The sequence below is a fragment of the Mastomys coucha genome, unplaced genomic scaffold, assembly GCF_008632895.1.
Source record: "Mastomys coucha isolate ucsf_1 unplaced genomic scaffold, UCSF_Mcou_1 pScaffold18, whole genome shotgun sequence".
Taxonomy (NCBI): Eukaryota; Metazoa; Chordata; class Mammalia; order Rodentia; family Muridae; genus Mastomys; species Mastomys coucha.
Window position 1 is genome coordinate 4827642 of NW_022196900.1, and position 24319 is coordinate 4851960.

The 24319-nt window shown below is 45.2% G+C and overlaps 1 protein-coding gene across 3 annotated transcripts in view; it reads left to right on the plus strand.

Annotated features, from left to right (window-relative positions):
• The window catches only part of Reck (reversion inducing cysteine rich protein with kazal motifs), a 73935-nt gene extending 50045 nt beyond the window's left edge, over nucleotides 1-23890 (plus strand). For 2 of the 3 annotated variants that reach the window (XM_031377240.1, XM_031377241.1), the window contains 10 exons: nucleotides 672-808; nucleotides 2838-2978; nucleotides 5973-6161; nucleotides 7867-7989; nucleotides 8919-9090; nucleotides 15580-15772; nucleotides 17124-17334; nucleotides 19362-19435; nucleotides 21235-21390; nucleotides 22257-23614. In XM_031377240.1, the coding sequence (XP_031233100.1) occupies nucleotides 672-808; nucleotides 2838-2978; nucleotides 5973-6161; nucleotides 7867-7989; nucleotides 8919-9090; nucleotides 15580-15772; nucleotides 17124-17334; nucleotides 19362-19435; nucleotides 21235-21390; nucleotides 22257-22478 (1618 nt within the window). In that variant the 3' untranslated portion in view covers nucleotides 22479-23614. Of the gene's footprint in view, nucleotides 1-671; nucleotides 809-2837; nucleotides 2979-5972; nucleotides 6162-7866; nucleotides 7990-8918; nucleotides 9091-15579; nucleotides 15773-17123; nucleotides 17335-19361; nucleotides 19436-21234; nucleotides 21391-22256 lie in introns of all 3 variants that reach the window. The other variant, XM_031377239.1, reaches the window with a different exon arrangement.
• The last annotated feature ends 429 nt before the right edge of the window (nucleotides 23891-24319 follow it).

The window sequence follows — 24319 nt, forward strand, 5'->3', positions numbered from 1 at the left end:
GGAAGGTTGGGGTCTAACTATGTGCTAACAAGCCAAGGGTCACACATGGGAAAGATGGACATGCTCGTAAGAAACCTTCACCTAAAGAGTCAAGCCTTTACTCAAGACTAAGGAAAACTACTAAAGATATATGTGTATGAATGTTTTGTCTACATGTATGTATTTGCACCACATGTGTGCCTGTACCCATGGAGGTCAGAAGACCCCCCTAGAACTGGGGTTACAGATGGTTTTCAGCCACCATGTAGGTACTGGAAACTAAACCCATGTCCTCCGCAAGAGCAGCATGTGCTTTAACTATAGAGCCATCTTTCCAGCTCCTAAAACAAACAACAAACAAAGAATTGTAAACTCTCTGGTTGTTATAAGCCAAACAGTTTAGCAGTGATAACTAAAAAGATCTTAAAATGAGGAAGGGAGGAAAGGAAGGGGAGCGAAAGCAACTAAGCAGTAAACCTAAGTCAGGAACAAGGCCTTTGGTCTCAGATTACAGGAAGGTAGGCTTTGGATTGACTGTACTGGCAGTTCCTTGTGACTGCACTTTGACTTCGTCCTAACCTGCTGGAGAGCTTGGCAGGTAATGAAAGCTTCTGAGAAGTTTAAGAAACATAGTTTTGACCAGACAACATGAGGCAGAGCCATGAATACAAAATGTTCTTTTTTCTTTTAAGATCAGATTGTGTAGAGATTCTCAAGAAATGTGGAGACCAGAATAAATTCCCTGAAGACCACACTGCTGAAAGTATCTGTGAGTTCCTGTCCCCTGCGGATGACCTGGAGAACTGTATACCTCTGGATACGTACCTCAGTAAGTACCCCGTGGGTTGGCTTTAGAGTTCAAGTGCTTCTTCCACGGCCTCTGCTCTTGTTCTTTGCCTTGGATGAGGAACTATTGTTTGATGTCACCATCTGCATTAGTTACTTTCTTGTTGCTATAACAAAAATACCCAACAAAAGCATTTTAGTGGAGAGAGGGTTTACTTAGCTCACAGTTCAAGGGGACAGGGGCAACCATGGCAACAGGAGTGGGAAGCAGGAGCATCAGATGTTCCAAAGTGAGAGGCTGTGCTCAGCTCACTTCTTCAGTTCAGGTCTCCAACTAATGGAATGGTGCCATCCAATAGGGCACAGCTCATCCTAGGGATCCAGATTTTTGTCTCCTAAGTGATTAGATTCTGACAAGTTGTCATTGTCATCTTAAGATGTCTAAGCAGAAGTTGTATTTTATCTTTTGGAGGAAATATGAACTATTTACCAGTCAGAACTTGTAAAGATTGAAGTGGAGGACAATGCCATCAGAAGTCATTGCTGTTTCCCATGATGTGACCAGATAGTGGAATTTCCCCTAGGAAGCTGTCAGCTTTTGTCATCTGTGTATCAGGACCTGAACCAGGCCTAGCTTGGACTTACCAAATAGAGAAGAGCAGAAAGAGCTCTCCCCTGGGCTCACACAGGGAAGTGGAACTTGTCTCACTACTTTAGTTTCTCCCTGCCAGACACTTCTGCCAAGAGCTATAGCAATAGGTTGGTTCTTCCTTGAGGGAGGAATTTCAGAAAGAGCTCTTTAGCAGCAGTGAGACCAGTGAGGCCATGCCTTTAGTATTTGGGCTGCCACCAGGGGGCGCCAGTGCCTTAGACTGGCCAACAGAGAAACCTACTTGCTTCTTTTCTAGTTAGAATTAAGCCCAACAGAACAGTTAGAAGTTGAGGAAGGCTCAGAAGCAATTAGGCCAGGATGTTCATGGTGGTGCAACATCAGGAATGCATGCTTCTCAGCCTCTCTGCACTCTGCTCTGCACTTTACTGTCCCGCCATGGCTGCTGGCGGTTTATCCTACTCGCTCTAGTTGGCAAAAGGGAAGAGGGAGGGGCCAAGACTTCTCTTTAATCACAGGGGACACTTACAAGTGTATGGGAACTTGGATGGGTGGTCTTTTTAGCTTTGGGCTTATGGCTGCCTTGAGTAAAAGTAAGGCTCTACTAAACAAATAGAGAAGACAGGGTGATAGCTGGAAGGATCTCAGGATGGAGAGACTATGTACATGCCCTAACTTTTGTGACCAGTACTGAAAAAGAGCAAGTGAGGTAGGAACCCCTGTGACCTTGGGAAGATCCCGTCCCAAGTTCCAGATAAAGCTGCCCAGAGTGATGGGGCCAAGTGAGAAGGCTCCCGTAGTCTCTGCCTCTGCTGTGTGTCGGAGCCGAGCGAGGCTGAGGATCAAGTACGCACATCAGTATATTCATGGTGCTAGCAGCCTACTGCAGTGTATGGAAGAAAACGATCTCACAGGAGGGAAGCTAGAGGATGCTCCAACCTGAATAGCAGCACTCTCCTTAAATACCACATGTGCTTGAAGCATTGCTCTGCCTTGACGGAATGTTGGAAGATAGATATGATTGTGTTATGGGCTCATGTCTTCATAACAGATGGCCATTTATTATTTTTAAAGTGCAAAATGATCCCTCTTACACATAAACATGTATTTGATCACCATACCCCAGATATGTCCCATCTCTGAACTGCTGGCCACTGAAGTTATCTGAGTTTATCTTATTCTCTTCCAGGTATAACTCCATGTTAGTGTGTCTGTCTTGTTCACTAGTGTATCTAGTACTCAGGTCCTGCCAGCTGTATTGTAGGTCCCTATTAATAAGTGACTGGTAGGGTGCATTGTGATAGACTGGCAAATGAAGAAATCCAAATGTTTAGCTAGGGCTGGTTAGACTCAGGCCTTGCTTTCTGCCTGGAAGGTCTCCATCCCTTCCAACCGTGATGAAGCCAGATAAGATGTGCTATTCTTTTAGATTGGTTACCCTGATCAGTTTTGGGTTTTTCAGGGCCAAGTACTTTAGGTAACATCATAGAAGAAGTGACTCATCCCTGTAATCCAAATCCTTGCCCAGCCAACGAGCTCTGTGAAGTGAACCGAAAGGGGTGTCCGTCTGGAGATCCCTGCCTTCCATATTCTTGTGTTCAAGGTAAGAGAGAGAGCTGTGAGTGTGATATGAGCATGAGACATGCCGCTGGCATTTCTTTAGAGGAGTGGTCTTACACCCAGGTTACAGGGACATTTTCTGTACTGTCTTTTTATGTAACGTTTAAGGGTTTCCCACAATATATATATATATATATGTGTATATATACATATATACATATATACATATATATATATATATATATATATATATATTTATGCAAACAAAGACACGTAAGTTGAGATTTGGTCCCTTGCTATGTATTGTAATGCTAAATACTGGCTCCCAAGGTCTGGTTGCCCCCAGGGATGAGAAAATCCTCATGTACACCAAGTGATGATGTGTAATTTTGCTTCTTAATTTAAAACTACTGGTTGAATAAAGATGCCAACAGCCTATAGCTGTTCAGAAGAGAGGTAGGTGGGGCTTTGGCTCCCGGGCCTGAGGTCTGAGGCAGAGACCACGAGGAAGAAGAGGTGGAGACAGGAGAAGGGATTGTAAGCACTGGCCAGTCAGAGTAAGAACAGCTCAGGCAGAACATAGCAAGTCATGTCTCAGGGTTAGTAACAGGGAAGTAGACATGATAGCATAGAGTGTAGATGTCTGCCCAGCTCTAGTGCTTTAAAGGCTTATCGTAAGTACAAAGGTTATGTCTTTTATCTGGGAACTGAATGATCAAAGGCTGGGTAGAAATCCCAGATTGAGATTAAATAATTAACATAACACACATGGAATTTCAGTTGTCATTTAAATTGTAAACTAATGATATCAATACAAACATGACTGTCATAATGAGTTCTTGACTATAGAACAAAAAAGAAGCGTCAGCCAGCCATTTGGACCTGCTCTTCCATGTTGTAATGTTTGAAAGCATTGTTCATGGCTTTCTTCTCTTCTCTGTAGCACATGGGGAAAATGTCATGCTCACTACGATACTTATCATCTCTGTAAGGCTGACATGGGCTGCAAATGTAGCCCTACAGTGGTTTTTGCCTAATGTAGAATAGCCTGGGATTCAGTCCCCAGCACCACAAACTGCTGAGTATCAGCAGGAGGGCAAGGTTGTCCCAGCTACACAAAGGATCTGAGGCCAGCTTAAGCAACATGACACCCCATTTCAATAAAAATAAAGAGAATATTTTGTTGAAAGAGAAATGTCTGTGTTGCTGTCCTGCAGCAACATAAACAGTAGGTTACCTGGAAAACGAAGTTAGAACTAGATAGGAAAAGATAGAAGGAGATTTGAGAGAGTGGCCACAGATATACCTACCCACATGGAAAGGTAAAAATTAGACGGGAGACTCTCTGCTCAGCCATCTTGGTTCTTTAATGTTAATTCCTTTGTTCCCGCAACAGGTAAAGTACTTGGGGCAAACCACCCCCCCAAACTACGTCGGTATAACAGTCCAATCAGAAACTTCCTTCTTGCAAATAGAGGTGGAGCTACTGAATGTAGCTGCTTCTACAGCGCTGCGTTACTGTCCGGGCTTCCGGGCTTTGGGGAGGGAGACCACATATCTGGACACGGTGGCATACCCTTTTAATCCTAGCACTCAAAAAGCCAATGGATCTGTGAATTCAAGGCCAGCCAGGTCTACATAATGAGTTCCAGGACTGCCAGGGCTATATGATGAGACTTTGTTTCTGTTGAAGATGTTTATCATGTTAGAATCAACATTTAAAAATCTTAGAAGTAAAAAGGAGCAAAAGATTGACTCAGCATGATGTCTAAAGAACCATCTGCTTGAATAATATGGTAGTGTGTCAGCTACCAAGTCGCAATGAGTCTAGCTGACGGAGATAGCGGGCTGTTCTCCACCTCAGACTGCTGCTTCATGTCCTTTGTCATTGTGTTATAGTTCAGCCAGTAAACTCTTTACCAAGAAAATGGAAAGATCTCTATTCTACAACTTGTAATATGCAACTGTTCCAAAGACTGTTTTGTTAAACTCAGAAAGCCCATTTTATGATAAATTGAAAACATTATCTAGAAAATGGGTTTTCCTTAAGTCCATCCAAATACTCAAGTTTTCTTTGAATTTATAGTAGTATGCTTATATTCTATCACTAAAAATTGTCCTGGCCAAAATTAGTCTAAAAATAGTCAGTTTATATGTTTTATTAAAAATATTTTGTTATTTTTTTCAAACATATTTAGCCCACAGAAATAGAAAGCTATGCTTTTGTTGCTTGCTTGTTTGTTTTTTAAAGAATTGTTTATTTTATGTATGTAAGTGCACTGTAGCTGTCCTCAGACACCCCAGAAGAGGGCATCAGATCCCATTACAGATGGCTGTGAGCCATCATGTGGCTGCTGAGAATTGACTCAGGACATCTAGAAGAGCAGCCATTGCTCTGAACCACTGAGCCATCTCTCTAGCCTGTTTGTTTATTTTTTGATAAGGTCTCACTACACAGTAGCCCAAGCCATCCTCCTGCCTCAGCTTTCCAGTTCTCAAAGTACAGGTGTATATTACTGTACTTGGCCAAAGCTACTTATCGTCATAGTATTTTTATACTAAATTATTTGGAGTACATGTCCTTAATCATGCATAAGACATGGAATTTTCATTTGAGAGGTTATATTTTTTTTGGCCAGTGAGCAAAAGCAATTTCTTATTTTGGTAAAAGTTCTATAACATAATCTTTTTTAAAAACATATACTTATATTTATGAGTTTGAGTGTTTTACCTGCATCTGTCTATGCATACCATGTGAGTGTAGTGCCCACAGAGGCCACAAGAGGATGTCTAATCAACTGGAGCAAGAAAGGTTATGAGTCACCATGTAGGTGCTGGGTAATGAACCTGGGTCCCCTGGCAGAGCAGCCAGTGCTCTTAACTGCTGAGCCATCTCTCCAGCTCTGTAACATAATCTTAACAATCTTTAACAGCTACACAGTCCTGGAAGAATCTATAAAGTATGTCTGCTGTGAACCATTGTCATAGGACAATATTATCAGTGCATTGTCCCGTTCTTGTCTGTATTTTTATACAGGCTGCAAACTGGGAGAAGCTTCTGACTTCATCGTCCGCCAGGGGACACTGATCCAGGTGCCGTCCTCTGCAGGGGAAGTTGGTTGTTACAAGATCTGTTCCTGTGGACAAAGTGGCCTCTTGGAAAACTGTATGGAAATGCACTGCATTGACCTCCAGAAGTCTTGTATTGTTGGAGGAAAAAGAAAAAGTAAGTCTTGCGGATTCTCGTGTTTGGTCTTATCACACTGTGAACTTGGTTGTCTTCACTTGGCACGAAGAGTATTATGAATCCTTGCTGAAGAGTATATCATATACTTCAGGACAACACTTTTCAATCTTTATAGAAGACTGAGAGTGTGGGGGTTTGGGGGGGTGTTTTGTTTGAAATAGGATCTTGTGATGTACCCCAGGCTAGCCTGGAGCTCACTACATAGCCCAGGTTGACTTTGAATGTGCAATAATCTCCCTGCCTCTGTCTTCTGAGTGATAGGATTACAGTTAGGCACCACCACAACCAGCAAGTACTAGGACTTCTAAAGAGCCCTCTTGGAAGGCTCCCAAGAAGGGCCTGCCTGTTAGTCTCTGTGATCTCTGACTGTGTGCCAAGCATGATGTGTCTTACCTCACATTATCTCTTAATCATCTTAGTTCCTTGTTGTGTAGGTATTGTTATTATTACTACCTCTCTTAGCTGGGGTTTTACTACTGTGAACAGACACCATGACCATGGCAACTCTCATAAGGACAACATTTCATTGGGGCTGGCTTACAGGTTCAGAGGTTCAGACCATTATCATCAAGGCAGGAACATGTCAGCATCCAGGCAGGCATGGTGCAGGAGGAGCTGAGAGTTCTACACCTTCATCTGAAGGCTGCTAGCAGAATACTCACTTCCAGGCAACTAGGATGAGGATCTTAAAGCCCATGCCCACAGTGACACACCTACAAGGCCACACCTACTAATAGTGCCACTCCCTGTGCCAAGCATATGCAAACGACCACACTATGCCTACATCACAACTGATTCTCATAGAGTCACTCTGCCAGGCACTGTAGCTCATGCCTGTGACCCCAGCACTTGAAAGACTGAGTATCAGGCCACCCTGGGTGACATAGTGAGCTCCGGGCTAGCCTGAAATATACAGGAAGACTTGGATGGGGATGGTGGGTTCTAAGGACAATAAAATGAGTTTCTAAGAGTGTACTACTGCATTTTAGACAGGAAATCTCTATAGTTTGAGGCCAGCCTGGTCTGCATAGCAAGCTTCAGGGCAGCCAGTGCTACATAATGAGACTTTGTCTCAAAATAAATATCTTAGATTTAGGCCCCTAGTTTATATATTCATAATTTGTCTTTCAAGAATTGACACTGTAAAACTTTTTGAGGGGCTTCTGTTATGGGGATTCTGGGCATAGTGGTACAAACTTGCAGTTCCGGACTTGATGAGGCTTGCTTGCATGAGCCTGACATTCTGAGTGTGGTCCCAGACCCTACCATGGAAGGTGAGAACCAGCTCTGACAAGTTGTCCTCTGACCTGCACACTCACACTGTGATGCACATGTGTGCCCACACGTGTATGCACACACAATAGTAAGAGAAGATTTTTTAAATTTCAGACTTTTAAACTTTCAAATTTTTAAACTTTCAATTAAATTTTAATTTATATTGGTTGTGTGTGTGTACGTGTGTGTGTGTGTATGTGTGTGTGTGTATCTGTGTGTACTTGTGTGTCTCTGTGTCTGCCACAACACATCTGTGGATATCAGAGAAAAAGTTGGAGAACTTCCACCAAGTAGGCCTTGGGGATTGGATTCAGGTGGGCAGAATCTGCAAGCATCTACCCACTGAGATCTCACAGCCCTGTGGTCTGTGTCTTAGTATGTGCTGTAATTGATGTTTTCTTTTTTTCAGGCCATGGAACGTCCTTTACTATTGACTGCAATGTCTGTTCTTGTTTTGCCGGCAATTTAGTGTGTTCCACCCGTCTGTGCCTCAGTGAGCACAGTTCAGACGATGACCGCCGCACCTTCACAGGTAGCTATGGCGTCCGGAGCTTGTCCTCGGGGCCATCTTTCTTTGCACTCATTCTCTCCTCGGCAGTGTAGCCCTGCTCCTAGTGCATCAGTATCCCATCTGAGAGCATGGCACCTTCCTCCCTGGACCTCTGCTGCTTCCTGTTTGCAAAGGAGTGTGCTCAGCCCTGAGAGGTAGTCTGCAGTGTCCACAGCTTCTAGCTTTGTTTCTCATCATGCTCTTTCTCAGGCAGCTCTCCTTGTCCACTGATTCGCACAGGCTCCCACAAACAAGAGTCAGGAACCCCCCACCCAAGCTAGACTTCAATGATCTGATTTCTGAGTTCAATTTGCTAGGTCAGGAGAAATGAGCTTTGTTGATCCTACCTATAACCCTATTTCTGCCTGGGTCTGGAGATACCTATTAAAGAGCAATGAAAAGAACAAAGAATGCCATGTTTCAGAAAGAGCTTTTTAGAGCTTTACTCTCTTTAAAATCTCTGTTAGAACCAGACATGGGGCCACACACCTTAGATGCCAGCACTCAGAAGGTGGAGGCAAGCAGATATCTGACTTTGAGCCCAGCTTGGTCTACATAGCAAGTTCCAGGTCAGCCAAGGCTACATAGTGAGACCCTGTCTCATAGATAGATAGATAGATAGATAGATAGATAGATAGATAGATAGATAGATAGATAGATAGATATTTAGATAGATAGATATTTAGATAGATAGATAGGTAGATAGATAGATAGATAGATAGATAGATAGATAGATAGATAGTTAGATAGGTCCATGTCAGGGGTTGTGGGAGAGGCTTGTCTTGTTTTTGTCTTTTTCCTGAGTTAATTAACATATGATTCCATTTTTATATGACTTGTCAGTGGTTTGCCTTCATCACCATGTAAGGAGGGAGCAGATGTGTTCATGTGAGACTGTTTTCTCTCCTTAGGTCTGCCCTGTAACTGCGCAGATCAGTTTGTTCCAGTGTGTGCACAGAATGGACGCACTTACCCCAGTGCCTGCATCGCTCGCTGTGTGGGTCTCCAAGACCATCAGTTTGAGTTTGGACCTTGTATCTCCAAGGATCCCTGTAATCCTAACCTCTGCCCCAAAAGCCAAAGGTAGGCCAAGAGCGACTTTTCTTTTTCAGCCAAAGACCAGATAGGGTATCCATTATGCGTGTCCTAGAGGATGTAAGCGCAAAGTGGATTGAGAAGTAGTCTAGCTGGCCTTAATGGCTCATGAATGTAATCCCAGCACTTGGAGCACTGGAGAATTTTGAGTTCAAGGTCACATGGTGCTGCATGTTGAGATGTCCCAAGAGAAAAAGTGATCCCGTGCTGGGCGGTGGTGGTGCATGTCTTTAATCCCAGCACTTGTGGGGCAGAGGCAGGTGGATTTCTGAGTTTGAGGCCAGCCTGGTCTACAGAGTGAGTTCCAGGACAGCCAGGGCTACACAAAGAAATCCTGTCTTGAAAAAAAGAAAAAAGAAAAAAGAAAAAGAAAAAGAAAAAGTGATCCCAATCCTGAATAGTGTAGGGTCTGGAGAAAAAGCTGCCCAGAGCTCCCTGGCTGTACGCTTAGGAGTACAGACACAGAGCAATTAGTACAGCTGGGCAGGAAGGGCCTCAGAGGGTCTCAGATGTGACACTCAGCTGGATCTGTGAAAAGCAGGAGTTAGAGAAGAAAGCTGGCAGCCACAGGAGCAGGACTGGAGAGCGTCTGCCAGGGGTTCTACAAGACAGAGAGTAAGGAAAGGGCAGGTCACAAAGGAGCCGAGAGAAGTGGATGCGTTATTAGCTACCCATGGCTCTTCTGTGAGAGCACTCCTATAGGAAGGAGATTCGAGGACTCTGAGAGTGCAGCTTTAGTGTTAGCTGCTGTCATTCTGCTTTGGACTCCCTTCTCTGTTGTCTCACCAAGACAGATGACAAGTAGCCTGGCCTTGATGACTTCTGCATGTAGGGACCAGGCAGTGTGGCTGACCTAGATCAGTTTCTGGACTTGAGCAGACCTCCACCCAGACTCACAGCTCTATCCTGATGAAGGAGTTTGTTCGGAACATTGGGTCTCTGTCTCGGAAACCCTGGCACAGAATCAGAGGGGAGGTTTCCTTATGTAACAAAGTGGCAAAGAGTCAGCCACTGTCTGTCAGACTTCATGCTTCCAGTTTCACCTCTGCTATGATAAAGCACCCTGAGCAGAGTCCAGCTCTAAGAAGGGAAGAGCTTGTTCTGGGTGACAGTCCGCTAGAGCAGGGAAGCCAGCACAGGAGCCTAAAGCATCGGCCCACAAGCAGAAGCAGAGCGATAGCTGTGTCACACTTGCTATTGCTCTGATTACGCGGTTTAGGACCCAGCTCGTAAAATGTTGCTGTCCACACGGGCCAACCAAGACAGTCCCCACAGATATGACCACAGGCCAACATGATACAATTGCCCTTCCAAGGTGATTCTTGGTTGTGTCAGGCTGTGAGTAAAAATGAACTAGCACATCCATACAACAGAAACAAAACTGAGAGCTATTGGCTGATACCCTGAATAAAATTGACTTGCTTTTACATCTCCGTCTTAGTTAGAGTTTACTGCTGTGAACAGACACCATGACCAAGGCAACTCTTATAAGGACAACATTTAATTGGGGCTGGCTTACAGGTTCAGTCCATTATCATCAAGGCGGGAACATGGCAGCATCCAGGCAGACATGGTGCAGAAGGAGCTGAGAGTTCTATACCTTGATCTGAAGACTGCTAGCAGAATACTCACTTCTAAGCAGCTAGGATGAGTGTCTTAAAGCTCATGCCCACAGTGACACACCTACTCTAACAAGGCCACACCTCCTAACAGTGCCACTCCCTGGGCCAAGCATATACAAACCAAGACATTCCATTCCCTGACCCCCATAGGCTTATTCAAACACATGAATCTATGGGGGCCATTCTTAGTCATAGCATAATAAAAAAGTACAGTTAGTCCAACTTCCAAAGCCCCGGTAGTCTATGGCAGTCTCAACAATATTAAAAGTCCAAAGTTCAAAGTCTCTTCTGAGATTCATCCAATCACTTAACTGTAATCCCTAAAGCAAGACAGAAAAGCAGCTGGGCAAACTCCAAACTCTGCATCTCCTTGTTTGTTGTCAAAGCCTTCTTCAGATCTCCAACTCTTTTTTCATCTTTGTTGACTGCAAACTTCTTTTTCCTGGGCTGCCTCCACTCCCTGTTAGCAGGTTTCTTCAGCAGATAGCCCATGGCTCTGGCATCTTGAACATCTTGGGGTCCCCAAGGCACCTTCAATGGTACATCTTCTGTTTCAATATCTGAGATCCATACATGATCTTCTGTGTTCCTCCAAAGGGCTGGCGTCACTCCTCCAACTCTGTCATCTGTAGCACTCTAAGCTCAGGTTGATTCCACTCCACTGATGCTGTTGTTCTTGGTGATCATCTCATGGTACTGGCATCTCCAATACACTGGGGTCTTCCGCTGTAACTAGGCTCCACCAATAGCCTCTCACAGGCTCTCTTCATGGTGCCAAGCCTCAACTGCTTTACATGACCCCTTCAGTCCTGACTGTCAAGTGCAACTGGGGCTGCACCTTCACCAATGGCCTTCCATGGCTTCTCACAGTACCAAGCCTCAGCTGCTCTTCATGACACCTTCATGCCTTCACAACCAGTACCACCTAGGTGACTCTTACACATTACCAAGTCCTGGTGTAGCACAAGGTACAACCTTGGCTATCTCTGGAACACAGCTTCTTTGTGCTCTCAGAAAACACTTCCCAGAAGATTTTACCTCAGTGATGCTGTTCTTTTCTTAATCACAGCTAATTTTGCCAGGTGGTGGTGGTGGTGGCACACGCCTTTAATCCCAGTACTTGGGAGGCAGAGGCAGGCGGATTATCGAGTTCGAGGCCAGCCTGGTCTACAGAGTGAGTTCCAGGACAGCCAGGGCTACACAGAGAAACCCTGTCTTGAAAAAACAAAACAAAACAAAACAAAGCAAAAAAAGTCACAGCTAATTTCTTAGTTCCAGCTAACCTGCAACAATTGTCCCAGAAGTCCCTTCTATTTTTCACTCTAAAGCCAGAACCACATGGCCAAAGCTGCCATGTTCTGCTAATTTTGGGGGGCTGGAACATGGTCCCCTTATTTTATTACCATCTTTCTCTCTGTTTTCTGACTCCCTCTCTGCCTAAGCTTGGCTTTTCTGTAACTTGCTCTGTAGATTGACCTGGACTCAGAGATCTGCGTGGCTCTATCTCCTGAATGCTGTATTAAAGGTGTGTACCACCATGCCAAGATCTAAATTTAACAGGGTAGAATCTTGCCCCAAAGTCCCACTCCCTTAATCTGTTATCTCCTTGAACACAGGATTCAACTCCATTTCACTTCCTGGTGCCCCTTTAATAGTCAAATCATATATTTTATATTTTTCCTCTCTAAGCTTGCTGCGTTTGTTCAAAATGCTCTTCAAGACACTTAACCAAAGATCATTTTGTCAATGCAATTAATCTGAATATCTTCACTTTAGCCTCAGGCAGACTCTTCAGACAAGGGCAAAAAGCAGCCACATTCTTCACCAAAATCCCACAATCTCTAGGCCACATTGAAGTTCTTCTCCTCTGAGACCTCTGGGGCCTGGTCTGCCCCGCTCAGATCACTCACAGCAACAAAGCCTTCCATATTCCTCCTAGGATAGCCCATTAAGCCCCACTTAAAGCATTCCATGGCTTTCCAAATCCAAAGCCTGAAATCCACATTCTTCCAAACAAAAGCATGGTTAGGCCTATCACAGCAATACCCCAGTCCCTGGAACCAACTTCTGTCTTAGTTAGGGTTTTACTGCTATGAACAGACACCATGACCAAGGCAACTCTTATAAGGACAACATTTAATTGGGGCTGGCTTACAGGTTCAGAGGTTCAGTCCATTATCATCAAGGTAGGAACATGGCAACATCCAGGCAGGCATGGTACAGGAGGAGCTGAGAGTTCTAAATCTACTTTAGGCTGCTAGCAGAATACTCACTTCCAGGCAGCTAGGATGGGGGTCTTAAAGCCCATGCCCACAGTGACACATCTACTCCAACAAGGCCACACCTCCAAATAGTGCCACTCCCTGGGCCAAGCATATTCAAACCATGACAATCTCCAAGTAGAGCGGCCTTTTTGGATATAATGACAATATAAAAGAAAAGCTTAAAAAATTCATCTCATAAAAACCATGGGCCAAGGAAGTAAACACAGAAAAAGTAGATGTGGTTCTTAAACATTTGGGGAAGGGGGTTCCTTTATTAAAGATTAAATAACTATTGTATACAAATCACCAAAATTCAGTTTTTTCATATGGTAGAAAAGGAAATGAAGTCCATCAGCATGTTCAGCAGGTGATTCGCAGTAGCTATTCCTTAAAACTTGGGATTCTCTTTAGTGACTCTGACATCTCTACAACTTCACAGCCCTTTATATACCCCACTGCTGGCTAGGAGCTATGAGAATGGGGGTGGAGGGTTCTCTTGAGCACCTACATGAGACACTTAAAGAGGTTTCATTGTAGTTACTACTGCTGGCCACATGGCACTGTCTAGAATTCAAGTCACTTGGCCCAGCCAGCTACCTGGAAGACAGAGAATGCAATCTACATATTACCCATAAGAGATTAAGTGATTTTTGACAAATGTACAGCAGTTAGCACCAACCTTTAACCTTCATCATGATGCCAGAAATGAAAATTAAATTAAAATTATAATTGTATATCAATTTGAATCTATTGGATTGGCAAAGATAAAAAAGATAACATAAATTTAGAAAACAGATGGTATTATATAAGAGGGGCTAGAAGAGGGTTGGTACCTTTTTTCTGGGGAGCAATTAGGCCCAAACCTGTTCTGTTTTTGTAAAAGTGTATGTGGATGAGTGTTTGTGTGAATGTCTATTTACATTGCATGCAGTACCCTCAGATGCCAGAGGAGGGCACCAGATCCCCTAGAATTGAAATTACAGGCAGTTGTGAGCTGTCATGTGGATGCTGGGAATCAAACCTGGCTCCTCTGAAAGAGAGATGTCTATCAACCGCTGAGCCAGCCCTCCAGCCTCTGAGCCAGATTTCATGAACCTAGGCAATGTAGCTTGGTGGTAGAGCACTTGCCTAGCACAAGGGAAAAGCACAATCCCTTTGGATCAGTATAAGTAATGGCTCTTACCTCCAACAGTATCTCTGCAAGACTCGAAGGAGTAGCTAAGAAAGGGAGCTGGGTGGCTGGGACATGAGCTGTGGGAGGAGGGACTGACTTTGCACAAAATGCCATTACACCTTTTCATTTTACCCATGGATTTGTGTCATCTTTCAAAGCAGTAGTCGTAGGGGGTTGGTTTATTTCTGTCTTTGTTTTCTTATAAAGTTATATTCCCTCAGATACCTACTGATAAACCAGACATTTTTCTAAACATTACTTTCTTTTCTTAAAAACTCGTGTGTGTGTGTCTGTGTGTGTGTGTATACAGTCTATGAGTATGATATGAGCATATGTGCTGTGTGTGTGAGAGTAGGCATGCGTACATTCAGGAGTTGGCTTTGCACCCTACCTTGTTTAAGGTGAGGTCTGCCTCAGGGCTTCTGCACTGTGTCCTGTCCTCCAGGTGCTCTGCGAATGTCCACTGTTTCTGCCTCCCCTCTCCCTCCCGGCAGAAAGTTGAGATTAGAGGTGTGTGCTTCTGCATTTGGCTTATATGTAGGTTCTGGGGTCACACTCAGATGGCAGGCTGTGCAGCATGTGCTTCTGCTCCCTGAGCACCCCATCAGCCCAACCTCTTATTTCTGTGTACTCAACTTGATTGCTTGCTTCCTCCCTACGTTACCAATTTTTTCCAGTACCCCTGATTCTAACACCTACCTTGTTAGGTCACTAGAAAGACTTGCTTCTGTGGCCTTGCCTCAGATCATCCCCCATCCAATAGGCACAGAAAGCTTGAGGTTTTAGTATAAAAGTGAAGCCTTTCTTAAGATAGACTCATGTTAATCAAACTAAAAATTAAGTACTTAGCTAGGAGAGATAGAGTATCCATATCCAGGAAGTAGGCAGATCACTGTGAGTTCAAGGGCAGCCTGGTCTGTATAGTAAGTTCCAGGCCAGCTAGGGCTATGTGAGATCTTGCCTTAAAAAATAAAGCATCTGAAAATGGTCTGTGGCTCTTGACTGTGCTCTCCAGTGTTGGACCCCACCCACTCTTGGTCTCAGGTCAGGCATTCCTACTCCATGCCTGAGTCCTTGGCTTTACCCTCCATTTACCACCCCACCCCAAGTCACCCCTGCCCATCCCCACATCCTGGAATATCACCTCCAGTTTGTGACTTCTCCCTCAGTCTAGCCTGCTTCTGCTCTTATTGCCCACCAAATTCCAGTTAGAACACCCTCTTCCATGTGTACCCATGGCTCACCACTCCCCAACTAATTCTTTCTGAGCAATGTGTCTGCCATTTTCTACTCTGACTGGCCTCCTCTGCATGCAGTGCATTAGCCAGGCCCTTTCCTCAACTTCCTATACCACACCCAGGGCTTTGCCGCCCCTTCCTCCCTGCTCCTGGTCACCTGCTGTGTGCATTGTTTTCAGATGTGTGCCAAAACCGCAAGTCTGTCTGACAACTTTTGAGAAGTTTGGATGTAGCCAGTATGAGTGTGTGCCCAGACAGCTCCCCTGTGCCCAGGCCCGAGATCCCGTGTGTGATACAGATCACATGGAGCACAGCAACCTCTGCACCTTGTACCAAAGAGGAAAGAGCCTGTCTTACAGAGGCCCTTGCCAGGTATGTTGTTTGGCTACCAAACCCAAGGGTATCAAGTTAGTTTATGACCTTTTCAGACAAGCAGAATGCAGCCCCACTGAGAAAGGAGTGGTGTGGCGGCTGGCTGGACGCCAGTGTCGCCTCTGAAGAGGAGTGTAGAAGCTGGCAGACACTGGCTTTGTAGAACCTACTCCTAGAAAATACTTAAGGTTTCACACCGGGTATGGTCACTGCTGTCCATCTTTTCACAGTTCTGTGGGCTACCATAGAAACAAATCAGGCCAGGCAGTGGCGGCACACACCTTTGATCCCAGCACTTGGTGGGTTGAGGCAGGAGGTGATCTATGAGTTTGAAGCCAGGGTGGTCTACAGAGTGAGTTTCAGGACACAGTACACAGAGAAACCCTGTCTCAAAAAACAAAAATAAAGAAAGAAAGAGGGGGGGGAGGGGAGGGAATATGAGAGGAGAGGAGAAGAGAGAAGAGAAGAGAAAGCGGGGAGAAAAAGAGAGAGAGAAAGAGAAAAACAAATCAGGAAGAAAAGCAATCGACCCCTCTCCCCCCACTTCCTGCTTCCCACCTTCTCCCACTGGGCTGAAGTGACATAAAAATCTCTAAGCTTTGTTTTACATAGGCCTAACTCAGTCTTTTAGGCTTGTAAGACCTGCTTCTTCCACATTAAATAACATTATGGGATAGCCTCCTTAGAGCTTCCCACTGATTCTGTGCTGATCCCTGTCCTGGGAGATTCCCATCTTAGGCCCCAGCATCACCTGCCTGCAAGCCACTAAAACCTGGCATGGTCCAGGCTTCCATGGTGAGGAAAATCCCTTCAATTTGTCCAGGTACTGTTTTCTCTTGGAGCTTGTTTTCTCTTGGTGCCCCACTTACACCCGCTACACACGCATGCGCGCGTGCACACACACACACACACACCCTTCTCTTCATCCTTGCCCCCTCTTCTCAGTTAGGGTGTTTCTTGGTATATGCCTAACTACTCAATAATTCTAGAATATGTCTCTTCTGCTCATCTCTTGGCCATCCCTCCCTCCTCTTTTCCCATACCCAGCATGAAGTGGTAAGGTCACACCTTTTCATCTTTTTGTTTAGACTTTCATGATTACTAACAGAAGTGTGGGTGAAGGGACATTTTTATCTTGTATTAGTCTCAGTGGAATAAGCCAACATTCCAAAGGCTTTTCAGTTGATCTTGTGACAACCTATTACTTAGTCCACCCCAGGACTTTAAAGGGTCCCCATAACTTAAACTTGTGTCTTTTTACTTCCTGAGAATAGGGAGATCAGTCTGTGCTCACAATTAGAAAGATGTACCGTGGAAGTTTCCAGCTTAAAAGTTATTTGTCTTTCCTCAGCCTTTCTGCAGAGCCACAGAGCCTGTGTGTGGGCACAATGGAGAGACCTACAGCAGTGTGTGTGCTGCCTTCTCGGATCGTGTGGCTGTGGATTACCATGGGCCCTGCCAGGCTGTCGGGGTCCTCTCTGAATACAGTGCTGTGGCTGAGTGCGCTGCTGTGAAGTGCCCTTCCCTCTCAGCTATAGGCTGCAAACCCATCATTCCACCAGGTGAGCTGCAGATCTTCAGGGTGAGCAGGAGTGGGACCAGAAAGATTTGCTGATCCACCCCAGAAAATGAGCCATAGAGATGAGAGATCACTGGTCTGTAAACTCTGAAAAGTTGTGATTGCAGACTCAGCTGAGACAGAAAGGATGCCCATGGTCCACGCATCCTGGGATACAGTAGAAAACACTGTCCGAGTGAATAGCGATTCATGCTGACTGTTGTTGAGCTAACTCCAAAGCCATGGGCTGCCTTAGATGGCATGTGCTCTGCTGACATCAGAGTAGAGGCTGGAGAGCTGGCTCAGGGGCTCAGGTTAAGAACACTTGTTCTTTTGTTTGTTTGTTTGTTTGTTTGAGACAGGGTTTCTCTGTGTAGCTCTGGCTGTCCTGGAACTCACTCTGTAGACCAGGCTGGCCTCGAACTCAGAAATCCACCTGCCTCTGCCTCCCAAGTGCTGGGATTAAAGGTGTGTGCCATCACTGCCTGGACAAGATCACTTGTTCTTGCAGAAGACCTGGGTTCAATTTCTAGCACTAATAAGTTGGCTCACAACTATCTGTAACTCTTGCTCTGGAGGATCCTATGCCCTTTTCTGACCTCCTCTAGCACCAAGTGCACACATGGTACACATACATGCAAGCATACATAGAGAAATACATACATACATACATACATACATACATACATGAAAACACATATAAAATGAATAAATCTAACATAAAAATTAAAAAGAAAAACAAGAGCATGGCAACTTTTTCGAGCAAAACTTTACATCAGACATCAATACATAAGCAGGTAAAGTAGCATTTAAGTTAACAAATTAGGGTTATGGATTAAATACATAGCATTTACTTTTTTTTTTTCTTGGTTTTTCGAAACAAGATTTCTCTGTATAGCCCTGGCTGTCCTGGAACTCACTTTGTAGACCAGGCTGGCCTCGAGCTCAGAAATCCACCTGCCTCTGCCTCCTAAGTGCTGGGATTAAAGGCATGTGCTACCACTGCCTGGCGCATTTACTTATTTTTAAATGCCTGGGCAGTTAGTTATTAGTTAAATGCATAGTTGATGTGTTTTGATGATCACAAATGTGTAATGAGAGAAGCAGGGGTGGGTTGGGAAGTCACCTAGCTCAGCAGTGTGTCTGAGCAGAGGGCTTGTTCACACACAGCTGTGAGCATCAGTTCCAGGGATAGCTTACCTTAAACACATGCGCATCAGTGAGAAGGAGTGGAGGAGCCTTCACTCCAGGCCCACTCAGTACAGGTTATTCCGTGTCTCCAGAGTCTCCACCTGTGAGCTAGCCCATCAGGGACTCACTGGGCCCACTGTGTTCAGAGACCCAGCAGTGAACACAGCAAAGCCTCTTCCCTTCTGGAGACCATGTTCCAGGGAAGGGGACATAAGGTTCCCCAGGTCCCAGCTGTCAACTCAGAGCTGCCTGATGAAGCTGAGTCGGGGGGAGGTGGGTGTGTGGCATAAGATTTGACTGTATCATCCCTTGCCATGGTTTTTAAACAGATTAAGGTCGTTTGAAAAATTACATGTGGCCAGGCGGTGGTGGCACACGCCTTTAATCCCAGCACTTGGGAGGCAGAGGCAGGTGGATTTCTGAGTTTGAGGCCAGCCTGGTCTACAGAGTGAGTTCCAGGACAGCCAGAGCTACACAGCGAAACCCTGTCTCGAAAAACCAAAAAAATTACATGTGAAACAAATACTCAGAAGCCCTGAAATTCCCTTGTGCAGACAGAAGAGCAGAGAGAGGCCCAGCACAAGGTGTTGGTCAGGACCAAAGCGGGAGATGAGAGGCAGGCAGGACTGGTGTACTGTTGCTCCCCCATCACCAGAGGATGGCGTTCAAAGGAGGGATGCCTTTGGTGATATGAGGATCCTGGGTTGGTTGTTGAGCACAGCTGAAAATACAGTCATCTGGGAGAACAGATGAAGGCCATGTGGAAGCTGGCCACCTCACCAGTAATTTTGGATTCTCCTTGTTTTAATTCTGAACACACAAAAATGGTTTCTGTTACAGGGGCTTGCTGCCCATTATGTGCTGGGATGTTACGGGTTTTATTTGACAAAGAAAAACTGGACACTATTGCTAAGGTAAGTTGCCTTCATAAGCCAGATTCCGTTGAAAGCATATTGCTAAACTTCTCAGGAATCCTCAAGAGCAGAATGTATCGTATCTGTGTATAGTTACAAAACCAGGTCCCTAGACTTACCCAGGGCCATACCTTACAATCAATAAATAGGGGTTGGTACCCAGGGTGGCTGACTCCTGACCTGTGCTCCCTCCTGCCATGCCCTTTCTTAGGAAGGCCCCCGCCAGCCCAGAAAGCATGGTCAGGGCTGTGTGGCCAACAGTAGAAATCCAGATGGTCTGAACCCCTCCTCCCCTCACAGCACCTATCCCGAAGGAGCTGCCCTCCCTGTCTGTTCACCTTTCCATTTCCTGCTGCTCTCTTTTGGGAAGCCAGAATTCTAGTGGTGCAACAGGAAACCCTGCCACTGCCAGAGCACCCTTCCTGTCTTTACTGATGCCTGTGTCCCCACAGGACTCTTTCCCTGTGCCCTGCTGTTCCAAACATTCACTTTTTCAGAAGTGCTTATGGGGCTGAGAAGATCGCTCAGTAGGATGACTTCCTTAGTCACTTTGCCTTGTATGTAGAGTCAAATTCTCTCTGTATGTAGAGTCAAATTCTCTCTCGTTCAGCCATACTGCCTGGCACACACACCGCAGCAATACTATCTCTGCTTCTGTATCTCTGCTGAGATTACAAGTGTGTCCTAACACTCCCAGAATTTTGACATTTTGATATGAGGTCGGTGACTCCAGCTCAGGTCCTCAGCAAGCTCTTGGTCAATGAGAAACCGTGTCTTAAAAACAGTATGAGGCAGCTCAGTCCCTACGTGCTCCTGCACTTACTGTCTTTCAGAAGACTCAAATGTGGTTCCCACTGCCCACACCAGGCGGCTTACAGTCACATGCAACACCAACCTCTGTAGCACCTGCACATCCATACAATACCCTTACGAAATACATGTACACATAATTAAAATAAAATTTAGAAATAGTTTTTAAAAGGGGGTATAAATAGCTCCTAAGGAATCACATCCAGGATTGACCTCTGGCTTGTGTGTGTTTGTCTGTTTGTGTCTGTCACTGCCACCACCATCGTTGTCATCATCTTCGTTGTCTTCTTCTTCTTCTTTTTGCTCTTCTTCTTCTCCTTCTTCTTCTTCTTCTTCTTCTTCTTCTTCTTCTTCTTCTTCTTCTTCTTCTTCTTCTTCTCCTTCTCCTTCTTCTTCTCCTTCTTCTTCTTCTTCTTCTCCCTCTCCTCATCTTCTCTCTCTCTCTCTCTCTCTCTCTCTCTCTCTCTCTCTCTCTCTCTCACACACACACACACACACACACACACAGGTAGAACAAGCATATAGATCTATATCCTAGCTCTTGAGAGGTAGAGGCAGGAGGATAAGTTCAAGACCATCCTTGTTACCTGAGACCCTGTTTCAAACACAAAATGAACCTAAATAAACAACACTTCTGAGCTAGGATCATGAATTTAAAGCTAGCCTAGTCTGTATAGCAAGGCCTCACTCAAAATGAAAGAAAGAAAGAAAGAAAGAAAGAAAGAAAGAAAGAAAGAAAGAAAGAAAGAAAGAAAGAAGGAAAGAAAGAAAGAAAGAAAGAACTTCTGGTTAGTGTTAATTGTGACTGCATATCTCTGTGGGCAGCCCAAACCCCATTCCACACACTGGACCCTGAGAGACAGGATTGTGTCCTGCAGAGCCAGACCTGGTGCTGAGCACACAGGTCAAAGAGCCTCTTGAGCTGCCGCTAGAGCAGAGTAGCCTAGGCAACAAGCAGGGATCCTCTCCAGGCCTGACATGTTTTCCAGGTGACAAACAAGAAGCCGATAACAGTTCTGGAGATTCTCCAGAAGATCCGCATGCATGTGTCTGTGCCACAGTGTGATGTGTTTGGATACCTGAGCATCGAATCAGAAATTGTGATCCTGATTATTCCTGTGGACCATTATCCAAAAGCTTTGCAGGTGAGGCTCAGCACACTGTGCAGCCATGCTGTCCATCTAGAGTTTGGTGGGCTTACAGTGGGAGAAGGGGACTATGGGGTAAGGAAATGGAAGCACCACAGAAGTTGGAAAGGGCAGAGGGAAAGAGTAAGGCAGCCTCTGAATGACCGAGTCTGTTCCAGATGAGGCACGGCACACTAAGTCTCACCAAGGCCTTGGGAGGAGGGCACTGGCGGGGGCATGCAGTGACCAAGCTAAAGCCCCCAGCCTCCCTGGAGGCAGCCTCAAGGGCCTTAAGGAGCCCATGGAACCTTACTCGTGTAGGCCCAGGAGGACTCAAGGAAGTGGATGAATGGAAGGCGTCCCAGCTGCCTCAGTCCAAGCCTGTTTCTGTCCTCACTTTTTTTTTTTTCTTTTTTTGAGACAGGGTTTCTCTGTGTAACTCTGGCTGTCCTGGAACTCACTCTGTAGATCAGGCTGGCCTCGAACTCAGAAATCCACCTGCCTCTGCCTCCCAAGTGCTGGGATTAAAGGTGTGCGCCACCACCGCCCGGCTCTGTCCTCACATTTAAAGCAGAAGTACAAGCATTTCCTGTGGCTGTGTCTGTGATGGTGGTATCAGTGAGACAGGCAGTGCGTGCTATGCTATGGTGCAAAACCCAAAATGGCTGACTGGAGAGGACAGTGGTATTGCAGTTTTGATTTCCATTAATGCTCTTCCATGTGTGTCATGAGACCATAGTTACCCGTAGCTCTGTCTAGGACAATAGGGACAGAGGAAAGCAAGCTGCCTCTGTGGCCATTCTTTTTCGGACATGTGCCAGGAACTTATCTGGACCTGTTGAAGGTGCTGAGGTTTTATAGTGAAAGGATCTTTTCCTTTGCAGATTGAGGCTTGCAATAAGGAGGCAGAGAAAATCGAGTCCCTCATCAACTCCGACAGTCCCACACTGGCGTCCCACGTGCCGCTCTCTGCCCTCATCATTTCCCAAGTACAGGTCTCCAGCAGTCTCCCGTCGTCTGCTGTTGTGGGCAGGCCTCCCTCCCACTCCCTGCTCCTCTTCCTCAGCCTGGGACTCACCATGCACTTGCTCCAGACTTGTCCCTGACCACCCACAGAACCGCAAAGCCTTCCTTCACCCAGCCGTCCCACCTTGTGAAAGACATTCAGGACTGCTAGCTGGTGACCAAGCAAAAGAACATGTCACCTCTTAGCACCACACAGTATTTTTTTAATCTGCCAATGTTAGGGGTTCTGCCTTGGTTTTTAAAAGGATAAATTAGACTCTCCCAATGTAATGGAAGACGATGCCTCTTACTGGTGGATCAAGGGCCAGTTTACATTTGTTTAGTAGATGGCTCCCCTTCCCCAAAGCAAATTTAGCATCACTGATCAATGGCATGGTCACTTTATAGGAGGAGGTCCCCTTTGTCCTTGGGTTTATGCCCTGGTCTCCTCAGAGTTCCTGTAAGTGCTGAGGCCGTGTGTCTAGAAGCTAAGGGCTCAGTGAAAAGCCGCTGCCCTGACAGAGTGGGAGGAGAGAAAACATCGTTAAAATTACCACTAGCTCATCAGGCTAACTCCATAGAAATGTAAGGCAGAACTCTACTGTGCTTAGCAAAAGCAAGACGACCAAGTGACATGCATGTGGCTGTCTCACAAGTGGCCCACTCAGCAGTTTCCATTTTGTGCCCATGAATGGGGGTGGCCCTACAGCACCCAAGCACCTGTGTCATGCTGCTTAGTGTTAGCCGGATGCACTCGTCAGTACTCACCACGTTCACAGGTTTAAAGATCAGACTTTAAACCAATTGCTGCTACTATATAATTGCCAAAAAGTAAGATAATTAGTATTCATGTAAATAGTACATGATTTTTAATTTTATTATGAAGGTGAACAGCCATATTTGTAAAATGACAATCATGTGTGTTAGCCCCATACTTTCCGTTCATGAAGACACATCTGCTTTTTGTAATGTGCACAGTGTGGATAAGTGTGTGTCTGACTTTCCTTTTATATAGAATTACAAAGAATGTGGTTTATATATTTAAAATGTCAGGCTAAATATTAAAATGTTTGCATGTTGTCTAAGAAATTAGATATTTTGAATGTTTTACAGTTTGAAATAAGCTATTAATGTAATACTTCCTGTTTGTATGCACCTGAAGTTAGATTTTACATGAAGTATTTTTCAGTGTTATATGTACCCTCTGAAATATAGCAATATGCTTATTATACCAAAATGTTGTTGAAAAGTGGGCACTTAATGCTTCCAGGGGGTCTGAGTGCTGACGTTGATGCGCCTCTGTCACAGATGCCTTTTCTGTCTAAATGTTTTCAATATGCTAGACTATATTGTATGTATATTCTCTATATAGTATATGGGAATATGCTATATAGATTCTATATATAGTATACAGCAATATGCTAGAAAGCTTTTCTATTTTAATAAAAGTAATTTTATATGATCATGTGTACTTCCAGGCAATGTGAACATTCAGAATGAAATAGTAACTCACCCTTCAGTGAGTTGTGTCTTTACTGTACAGTGAGAGGTCCTAGAGTGACATCATCCCAAGCCAGGGTCTGTAGGAGACGGAAGTGGTGTATCAAACACCCAGGCACGGCCAGAGAGTCGAGTCCGGTGCAGACTGCAGCTTCCAAGACAGGAACAGACGGGCAGGTCTATTCCCTTGGCCTCATGTTCCAGCTCCAGGATACATTTGGAGACGGGTGACTGTGCAGTGAAGGGATGTAGGGTCTCCCAGTGAGGACCTGCTTAATCCCATCAGTTACTTAAGCACACCAACCCTATCATGTCCCTCATCCATAGCTGCAGCTCTCCTCAATGCTGTCCTACTGCTACATTTTTACAGAAGGGAGAAAAACCCAGAACCATGGCTGTCCCCAAAGTCTCCACTCCCTAGTGCCAGTCATCTCTGCTACGT